Here is an 11313-nt window from a genome sequence, read left to right as displayed (position 1 = left end):
GCGGGACTCGATCCTGGATCCCGGGATCACGCCCTGAGCCAAAGGCAGCCACGCAACTGCTGAGCCACCCAGGTGTCCCACCTTTGCCCATTTTTAAATCAGATTGCTTTTATTTTGTTGAGTTGTATGAGCTCTTTATAGGGTTTGGATGTCAACGTTTTATCTGATAGAGGATTTGCAAATATTTTCTCTCATTCAGTAGGTTGATTTTTCATTTTGTTGATGGTTACTCTGCTGTGCAGAAGTTTTTCAGTTTGATATAGACCTAGTTGTTTACTTTTTGCCGTTTCTGCCTTTACTTTTAGGGTCAAATCCAAAAAGTCACTGCCAAGATTAATGTCAAGAAGCTTATCACTTTTTTTCCTAAGAGTTTTATGGTTTCAAGTTTAACATTCAAGTCTGTCATTTTTTTAATTGAAATGGAGTTAACGCACAATATTACATTAGTTTCAAATGTACAACATAGTGATTTGACTACTCCTTACATTATGCCAGGCTGGCTACAAATGTAGCTACTATCTGTTACCATACTATGTTACTACAATATAAATGACTATATTCTCTACTCTATACCATATATCCCATAATTTATTCATTCTATAACTGGAAACCCATACCTCCCACTTCCCTCATCCATTTTTCTCATCTCTACTCCTTCTCCTCTGGCAACTAGCAGTTCTTTGTATTTATGGGTCTGTTTCTGCTTCTTTATTGGCTTGCTTGTTTGTTAGATTCCACATATAAATGAAATCATATGGTATTTGTATTTCTTTGCCTGATTTATTTCACTTAGAATACCCTCTAGGTCCATCCATGTTGTTGCAAATGGTCAGATCTCATTCTTTTTAATGGCTGAGCAATATTTCAGTGTGTATGTATGTGTCTGTTCCTGAATCAGTGGATGCATGGGTTGCTTTTACATATCTTGGCTGTTGTAAATAATGCTGCAGTAACTATAGCGGTGCATATATCTTTTCAAATTAATATTTTCATTTTCTTTGAGTAAAATACTCAGTAGTGGAATTACTGGATGACATTTCTATTTTTAATTTTTCAAGGAAACCCATACTGTTTTTCATGGTTGCTATACCAATTTACATTCCTACTAATAGTGCACAGTTTCCTTTTCTGCACATTCTCACTAACACTTGTTATTTATTTTTTTAAAAGATTTTATTCATTTATTCATGAGAGAGAGAGAGAAAGAGAGAGAGAGAATGGCAGAGACATAAGCAGAGGGAGAAGCAGGCTCCCTGCAAGGAGCCTGATGCAGAACTCGATCCCAGACCCTGGGATCACACCCTGAGCGAAAGGCAGATGCTCAACCGCTGAGCCACCCAGGCAATCCAACACTTGTTATTTATTGTCTTTTTGAGTCTAGTCATTTCAACAGGAGTAAGGTGATATCTCATTGCAGTTTTGATTTGCATTTCCCTCATGATGAGTGATATTGAGCCTCTTTCTTGTGTCTATTGGCCACGTGTATGTCTTCTTTAGGAAAGTGTCTATCCAGGTCCTCTGCTCATTTTTAAAATCAGATTGGTTGTTTTTTTGGTGTTGAGTTGTATAAGTTAATATATTTTGGATATTCGCCTCTTGTCAAATATATCACTTGCAAATATCTTCTCCCATTCAGTAGGTTGCCTTTTTGTTTTGTTAATGGTTTCCTTCATTGTGTGGAACTTTTTATTTTGGTATAGTCCCAGTGGTTTATTTTGCTTTTGTTTCCCTTGCCTGAGGAGACATATCCATAAATATGTTGTCAAAGCTGATGGTAAAGAGATTATTACTTATATTTTCTTCTAGGAATTTTATGGTTTCAGGTCTCTCACTGAGGTACTTAATCCATTTGGAATTTATTTTTGAGTATAGTGTAAGAAAGTGGTCTAGTTTCATTCATTTGCATGCAGGTATCCAGTTTTCCCAGCACGTATTTATTGAAGAAACTGTCTTTTTCCCCAATTGTATATTCTTGCCTCCTTTGTAATAGATTAATTAACTATATAAGAGTGGGTTTATTTCTGGACTTTCTGTTATGTTTCATTGACCTGTATATCTGTTTTTGTACCATACCGTTTTGATTACTATAGCTTTCTAGTATATCTTGAAATCTGGGATTGTGATACCTAGAGCTTGTTCTTTCTTAAGATTGCTTTGGTTATTTGGTATCTTTTGTAGTTGCACACAAATTTTAGTATTGTTTGTTCTATTTCTGTGAAAAATGCTATTGGTATGGACATTTAATGATATTAATTCTTCCAAGCCATAAGCATGCTATGTTTTTGCATTTGTTTGTGTTATCTTCAATTTCTTGCATCAGTGTTTTGTAGTTTTCAAAGTGAGTACAGGTTTTTCACCTCTTTGGTTAAGTTTATTCCTAGGTGTTTTATTATTTTTGATGTAATTGTAAATGAAACTTTTAATGATTTCCCTTTCTCCTACTTTATTATTACCCTGTAGAAATACAACCTATTCCTGGGTATTAATTTTTTTTATCCTGCAACTTTATTGAATTCATTTATTACTTTGAGTAGTTTTTGGATGGAATCTTTAGGCTTTTTTATGTGTAATATATATCATCTGCAAATAGTGACAGTATTATTTCTTCCTTACCAATTTTGATGGTTTCTATTTCCTTTTCTTGTCTAATTGCTGTGGCTAGGACTTCCAGTATTATGTTGAATAAAAGTGGTTGTTCTCAATGATGGAAAAACTGAGAGCTTTTCCACTAAGATCCTGATCCTAGATCCATCATTGAGTATGATGTTAGCTGTGGGTTTTTCATATGTGGTGTTTTTGATGTTGAGGTATGTTCCCTCTAAGCTTGTTTGTTAAGGGTTTTCATCATGAACCATTGTTGAATTTTATCAATGCTTTTTCAGCATCTATTGAGATAATCACATGGTTTTTAATCTTTGTTTTGTTAATGTGGTATATCACTTTGATTTGCAAATATTGAACCATTCTTGCATTCCTGAAATAAACCCCACTTGATTGTGGTAAATGATCCTTTTAAAGTACTGTTATATGCAGTTTGCTGGTATTTTGTTGAGGGTTTTTAAATCTATGTTCATCAGAGATAGATATTGGCCTATAGGCTATGTGTTTGTTTGTTTGTTTGTTTGTTTTGTAGTGTCTTTGGTCTTTATATCAGGGTAATGCTGGCCTACAGAATGTATTTAAAAACTTTCCTTCCTCTTCTATTTTGGAACACTTTGGGATGAATAGGTGTTAATTCTTTTTTAAATGTTTGATAGAATTCACCTGTAAAGCCATCTGGTCCTGGACTTTTGTTGTTGGGAGTTTTTTGATTACCATCCCAATTTTAGTAGTAGTAATTGGTTTGTTTGGATTTTCTATTTCTTTCTCACTTTTGGAAGATGGTATATTTCTAGGAATTTATCCATTTCTTTTTGGTAGTCCAACTTGATGGCATATAATTTTTCATTTTTCATAGTATTCTTATAATCTTTTATATTTCTGTGGTATCAATTATTATTTCTTTCATTTTTTATTTTATTTATATGAGTCCTCTTGTTATTTTTTTTTTTCCTGATGAGTTAGCTAAAGATTTAACAATTTTGTTTATCTTTTCAAAGAAGTAGCCCTTGGTCTTGGGAATCTTTTCTATTTCTTTTTAAAGTCTATCATTTATTTCCACTGTGTTCTTTATTATTTCCTTCTACTAACGTTAGGCTTTGTTCTTGTTCTAGGCCCTTTATGTGTAAGGTTAGATTGTTAGGTTAGATTGTTTATTTGAGATTTTTGTTTCTCAAGGTGTACCTATCTCTAAATTTTCCTCTTAGAACTGTTTTTGCTGGATCCTAAAGATTTTTGGACTGATAGTTGTTCATTTTCCTTTGTCTTCACAAATTTTTAATTTCCTCTTTGATTTCTTGGTTGATTTTTTGTTTAATAGCATGTTGTTTAGCCTCCACATCTTTGTGGGTTTTTTTTTTCCAGTTTTTTTCTTGTAATTGATTCTGTTTTTTATCATTGTGCCATGAAAAGATGTTTGATATGATTTTAATCTTCTTAAATATATTAAGACTTGTTTTGTGGTCTAACATGATCTTTCCTGGAGAATATTCCATGTACATTTGAAAAGAATGTATATTATTATTTTTGGACGGAATGTTCTGTATATATCTGTTAAGTCCCTCTGGTCTAATGTGTTGTTCAAAAACACTTCATTTTCTGGCTGATCTATTCACTGATGTAAGTGGGACATGTTTAAAGTCCTCTATTGTTATTGTATTACTGTCAATTTCTCCCTTTATATCTGCTATTATTTGTTTTCTGTATTTAGGTACTCCCATATTGGGTGCATAGATATTTATAATCGTTTTATCCTCTTCTCTGAGAGAGATTTCTATATCATTATGTAATGCCCTTCTTTTTATTTTGTTACAATTATTGTTTTAAAATCTTTTGTCAGGCACGTGGGTGGTTCAGTGGTTGCCTGCCTTGGCTCAGATTGTGATCCTGGGGTCGTAGGATTGAGTCCCACACCAGGCTCCCCAGAGGGAGCCTGCTTCTCCCTCTACCTGTGTCTCTGCCTCTCTCTCTCTGTGTCTTTCATGAATAAATAAATAAAATCTTAAAAAGTCTATGTCTATTTTGTCTATGTATTGCTAACTGGCTTCTTTCTTTTCTCTTCCATTTACATGGAATATTTATTCCATCCCTTCACTTTCAGATGCATTATCTTAGGTCTGAAGTGAGTCTCTTATAGATAGCATATAAATGGTCTTTTTTTTTTTTTTTTTAGTACAGTCATCCGGTGTCTTTTGATTGCAGCATTTAGGGCATTTACATTTAAAGTGGTAGGCATGTACTTACTGCCATTTTGCTCATTGTTTCTGGTTATTTTTGCAGTTTTCTGTTCTTTGCTCTTTCCTTGTGATTGATGAGTGTTAGTGTTATGCTTTTATTCTTAAAATAATTTTTGACTATCCATTTAGGTTTTTGGTTTGTAGTTATAATGTTTATATATAACATCATAAGAATATAGCAGTCTATGTTGATTATTACTTAAATTCAAACATATTTAAAAATCACTAAATTTTTACTCCCCCTCTTCCATGTTTATTTATGTTGTCATATTTTACATCTTCTTAAAATTCCCTTAATTTTTAGATATAACTGACTTCACTACTTTGTCTTTTAACCTTCATACTAGCTTTATAAGTGATTAGTCTACTACCTTTACTGTATGTTTGCTTTTAGTTATGAAATTTTTTCCTTTCATAATTTTCTTCTAATCATGACTTTTTTTCCACTTAAAGAAATCCCTTTAATATTTCTTGTAAGGCCTGTTTCATAGTTATGAACCTTTCTAAACTTTTTTTTTTTGGTTTGGGAAACTCTTTATCCTCTCCTTCAATTCTGAATAACCTTGTCAGGTGGAGTATTCATGGTTGTAGATTTTTTTCCTTCAGCACTTTAAATATATATTGTACCACTTCCTTCTGGATTGCAAAGCTTCTGCTGAAAACTCTGCTTATAGCCCTATAGCATTTCCTTATATATATAACCAATAGTTTTTCTCTTGTTGCTCTTTAATTTTTCTCTTTATCTTTAATCTCTGACACTTTGATTAATATGTGTTGTGGTGTGGACCTGTTTGGGTTCATCTTGTTTGGAACTCTCTGTGCTTAACCTGGATTTTTATTTTCTTCCCCAGATTAAGGAATTCCCTAGCTATTATTTTTCTGCCCCTTTCTTCTTCTCTTTCTTGGACCCCTAAAATGCAAATGTGTTTGATGTTCAAGAGATCTTTAACCTGTCTTCATTAAAAAAATTGTTTTTTGAAGATTTTATTTACTCATGAAGGAGAGAGAGAGACAGAGACATAGGCAGAGGGGAAGTAGGCTCCCTGCAGGGAGCCTGATGCAAGACTCAATCCTAGACCCCAGGATCATGCCCTGAGCCAAAGGCAGACACTACACCACTGAGCCACCCAGGTGCCACCCCACCCCCGAATTTTTTTTTTTTTTGGTGTTCAGCGTGGGTGCTTTTTAAATTCTGTCTTTGTTTGCTGACCCATTCTGCATGTTCTATGTTGATTCCCTGTAGTATTATTCAGTATTCAGTATTATTTCAGTTAATTGTATTTTCTTCAGTGCTGAATCTTTTAAAAATTATTTTCTATCTCTTGTTGATGTTAGGTTCATCTACTCTTCTCTCCAGTCCAGTGAGCATCTATTTTTATGATGATTACTTTGAACTCCTTACCAAGTGGGTTGGTTTCCTCTGTTTCATTTAGTTCTGAGATTTTTGTCTTGTTCTTTCATTTGCAGTATATTCCTAGGTCTCATTTTACTGGACTTTTTGTGTTTCTGTGAATTAGGTGGAATAGCTACTTTTAAACTTGAAGGAACGGTCTTGTGCATGGTTGTCTCCTGTGTAGATAGATTGTGTGGTGACTGGCTGGCTGGAGGTGTGGATCGCAGGAATGGTGGCTGGCATGAGCAGGGGTCTAAGGACATTCTATGTTGGGCCTGCCCTGGTGGTATGCCCAAAGCTGAAGTGGGCACAGGATGGGCGTTTCAGGGCTCTCTGTACAGTGTCTCCAACAGGATACCTGAAGTGGGTGCAAGCTGGGTGTATCCAGGTGTTCCTCTCATTTTCATGGGTTGCTGAAGCTCAGGCAGGGCACAGGTTGGAAAGATCCCAGAGCACTCCATATGGGGTATCCTGGCAGGGCAGCTGGAGGCGAAATGAATGCAGGTTAGGTGCCCTGTTAAGTTATGGGGAGCTGAAATGGTGCAGACTATTTTAGTATGCTTTGTGCCTCTGTCACCTTGGTGAGATGGCTAGAGCTGTGTGCTACTCTGGGGCCACTTTGGTGGAATGGCTGGATCTGGCATGGGCTGGGGCTCTGAGGTGGTAGGATGGACCCTTGGGCCCGTTCCCATCCATGCTATTGAGGTGGAAGGCAAATGTAAACTGCGATGCTCACCAATCCCTGCAATCCAGATAGCTCACCCAGCATTTCTAGTTTCCAGCTAGTTTCAACCTTTACTTACACTTTTTAGACTATTCATGTTTTTATGGTATTTCTCCCAGCCAAGGTTGCCTACCCAGGTCTCCACATTTTTAACCAGTTCTCATCAGCTCCTCTTCTAACTCATGCTTTTCTAAATCTCTGCAAGTTCAGAAGTGTTTACAAGTAATGTTAAACATTTACCAAAAGCATAAAGGAAGAGAGAGCAGTTGGTAGAACTCAGATGGCTTATACAAAAGGGAAGGAAGCCTTAACTTAAATGAAAAGCTTATTAGCGGCACCTATAAAAACCTTGCCATTAAGCAGCCTATTTATAGCTCTGAAAGAGCCCCTTATCTAAGCCCACATCATATCCTGGATTTCCACACATTTCATGGTTCATGTTTGTATAAGTGGTGGTTTAGAAAGAAGTGGCCAAGGCAGGCTTTCTCCATCTTGAGCAGAAAGACTTATGAAAAGCCTCAGGAATGAGCCAGATGGCAGAGGCATTCTAGGACCAGAAGCTGACTTCTTACTCATCCATGAGACCTGATGGGTAGGAAACTAGCCTTTGGATCAAGTAACAGCCAGTTGTATTCTAAGTGAGAATGGGAGTCTGGGCTCAGCTGCAACTGCTTCCACCAGGTATAATGCCCTTTGCTCTTCTCTATGCTTATAGTTCCGTTCCTAAAATCCTGGATTCTCAGTTGTGCTCAGGTGGTAAAGCTCAGGAAAGGTGGTGCTTCCTTTCCGAGTTCTGGTTTTCAGGATGAGAAGAATATAGCTAAAAGATCTTAGAACTAAAGAGAAGTGTCAGTTGAGACTTGTCTGTAATTGAAGGACAGAGTGTGATCTGAGTTCATGTTACTCAATGTAGCCCAGAGCAGCAGACTCAGCAGCTCCTGGGAGCTTTCTAGAAGTGGAGAACATAGGCACTACTCCAGGCACACTGAACCAGTAAGAATGTGTACATCCTAGGATCCCAACACATCTAGGTGCAGGTTAGTTTGACAAGAACTGTCCTAGAATCATTCAGATAAAGTCAGAGCTCTGAGAAAAGTGGACTGACCAATGAAGAAGATGGTTATGTTACAAGGGGCTGGATCAACATCTCTTTCCTCCTGCCAAAGACATGGGTTGGCAATAGCTCTTGGCTGGGCTTGCTGATTCACAATCCTACATCTCATCCCTAGTTAGAGTACACACAGCACCCAAGTTACCCAGTATCCCCCTTGTGACCACTGACTCATACAGCAGCAGTCTAGAGTAAAAGAAAAATCCACTTCCCGTGGTCCTTTTATCTATCCAGCAGGTACCTCCCCTCTGCAAGGGGGTTGACAGCTTCTAAGGGAGAGGAGGCACCTGAGACCAGGCTTCTAAAAACATCTGAGGATTGCAATGAAGAAATAAGTACATGGAGGATCTGGGCTAATTACAACAATCCCCATTCACCCTCCATTTAGCTGTGCAACTCATACATTCAAGAGCTGTCAGAATGCTAATTCCATTCTTTTATTTCCTCATACCACAAACATTTTTAGTTCATCTGCCTTTTTACAACCTGATTTACACAAGCAAACTGCAAATGAAAAACAGGCATCCTTTAATTCTCCAAATACATGTATGAAACATCGCACAAAGCCTAGTATTGACAAACAGGCTCAGCTGAAGCAGCTTTAGCGCAGTTTGTTAAAATTAGCATTATGGTTTAAATATTCATGCCTGTGAAAGTTTGGATGATCTACTATACACAGTTATTTCAGCAGCAGGTAGGACCTGAGGAAAAAACCTTCAACAGAAAGCACTAACGACGATTGTGTAAACTTAAATTATTTACAAACATGTAGGGTCCGGATTCACAAAACTTAGTGCACATCATGATTTACTGATGATTTTCATAGAGAAAAGCAAGCATTATGTGGAATAGTTCCCAGGTAAAACCTAGAATGGTTTTTGGGAGAATGTCAATATGCTTACTGGAAACGAGAGAAAAAGTAACAAAACAAGAACTCCAGCAACTGCATTTGATTTGAAGATTTAAGTATATAAAGAGCAATCAAGGGTCCCAAGAGAAGGGCTGGTGCCATTTCTGACATTACTCTAGGTATGCACAGGAAGAGAAACCATTCTGCCCCTTTTTTAAATTAAAAAAAAAATTCCCCCCTAATCACCATAGGGGAACTCATAGTTAATAGTCTTCTTTCCTCCTCCTACAAATTTCTCTTTAAACTTAATGCCTAAATAAGCAAACTTAAAAGAAGAAAAGTACCTTTTATAACAGCCTTCAGTTCAACGGATTTTATTTAGCAGTGAAAGCTTGAGGCAGGATGACCAAGCTGTTAGCTATTCCAATTACAAAAGAAACATCATAGACAAGGTGCCAGAAACCCAAGGTCGCTGTGAAGCATTTCAATGGATTCAAGAGTGACTTTAAGTATACAACAATGGAGAGGACTCAAAGTAACAAGACTGTTTTTAAAGGGAAGTGATAGATTTCAGTGAATCAGGTCCCAGGTAAAGTCTTTTAAAAAACCAAAAATTTACAGGAAACATCTTAAACTCTGGAATGCAGGTATAGTACAGTTACCAGTACATTACATTTACAAAACTGCTTAGACAGTAGGTATATTCCAGAGTAAGAATTGAAAAATGTACAAGCCAGTTCACAATGACTTTAGATACAATGTTATTAAAATACATTGTTAATCATAAAAATATTTTACTATGTACATGTACACTGTATAAACTCTAGATTTAACTACTGAAGGAAAGCCTCTAAATCCATCTCTGGCCACTGGCCCAACAAACAGTGCCATTCTAGAATTTGGTCTTCATACCACACACACGGGCTGAGGAGTACTGCATTCAGTTCTTCAATAAAATAGTAATGAGTTTTTCCTTCTGCAGAATGTCTAGTTGGAAGAGTCAGTTTTACTTCCACTATATTTTACTTTCCTAAATGCTGGTCCAAGTAACTCTGGACATTCACATAATTCATTTGCAATTTGGTTACACTTCAAAATAAGGCTGTAGTTCATTTCATCAGTTATCACACTGTCTTGCTTGTAGTCAGGATGGTTTGCAATAAACTCTCTCATCCACCTGGCAACTGTCATTAGTTCGCCTTGGGGGAAAAAATTAAGACAAGTTAACAGAAGTGTCTTTTTTAAGCAAGTTGACAATTTAGTGACCAGCATAAACACAATCCTGAAGAGAAATGAGTAGGACCTTGGTGTGCCCACATGGCAGAGGCTGGGGAAAATGTTTTCCAGGGCGTTTGAAGAATTCCTCTTGGGAAAGAATTTTAGGTTGCAGGTAGGCAACGAGAACACACATCCCAAGGTTAGATGTTACTCACACAGGGACACTGCCAGCTCTTCAGAAACGAGGAGCCGCTAAGATGTCACGGACATGAGGACGATAGCTAATACTGACACGTAACATAGAAGTTGGTAAGTGGATCCTAGGAGTTCTCATCACAAGGAGAAACTTTTTTTATTCTATGTAAGAAAATCTTAACTGAGCCTACTGTGGTAATCATTTCACAATATATAAAAAGCAAACCATGATGCTGTAAGGCCTTACACTTATACTGTGATGCATGTCAATTATCCCTCAACAAAACTGGAAAGAAATCCAAAAACAGGAGCTGGCAGGTGTACTAGAGCATGTGTCCTCCCATTTGACCAAAAAGCTGCAGACTTAGGGCTAACATGGTTCTGGAAACTTCAGACTCTATAGTTCCTAACAGTATCTGGTAGGGCTAGCTCTCCACTTCATTTCTCTTTAGAACATCCATGATATCCATGTTATTTTCATTTTGTCATTCTTCCAGATGAAGGTTAAAATAACTTCCAAAGTAAAAATAAATAATAAAACATTAAAAAAATAAAAGACCCCATTTAGCTATTCATTAGAACTGCATAAAATTTGAGAGAAAACCTCTGTATAATATCCATGCTAAGATGTTTTCTCTCATCAAGTAGATCAGGGTTCTGATAGGTTGTTCTCCTCTGTCCAGTTTGCTCTTTTGTTGGGCAGCGGGGAGAGCAAAATTCATTTCTTCATTTGCATGAGGAAGAAATTTCCGATTTTTGTGTTTTTTTTTTTTTTTTTTTTTTTTTTTAAGATTTTATTTACCAAAGAGGTGGTGAAAATAAGCACAGGTAGAATGAATGAAGGGAGAGACTGGTAGACATGCCCTTTGGGGGGTAGAGCCTCCATGACTCCAGAAAGTTTATGGAAGCCTCAAGGGAAACAGAGGACATTAATGTTATGCGGACAGCTCCCTTGTGCCAGGCCCTTGTTAGGCATAATCAACATGA

General features: G+C 36.9%; 1 protein-coding gene across 1 annotated transcript in view; it reads right to left on the bottom strand.

Annotated features, from left to right (window-relative positions):
- Window positions 1-9271: 9271 nt before the first annotated feature.
- The window catches only part of GCLC (glutamate-cysteine ligase catalytic subunit), a 48548-nt gene continuing 46506 nt past the window's right edge, over window positions 9272-11313 (bottom strand). The window contains exon 16 of the mRNA XM_072832632.1: window positions 9272-10112. Coding sequence (XP_072688733.1) covers window positions 9901-10112 — 212 coding nt within the window. The 3' untranslated portion in view covers window positions 9272-9900. The remainder of the gene's footprint in view (window positions 10113-11313) is intronic.

The sequence above is a fragment of the Canis lupus genome, chromosome 7 (assembly GCF_048164855.1).
Source record: "Canis lupus baileyi chromosome 7, mCanLup2.hap1, whole genome shotgun sequence".
Classification (NCBI taxonomy): domain Eukaryota; kingdom Metazoa; phylum Chordata; class Mammalia; order Carnivora; family Canidae; genus Canis; species Canis lupus.
The sequence above is the reverse complement of the archived record's forward strand: the minus strand, read 5'-3'. Positions and strand labels throughout refer to the sequence as shown.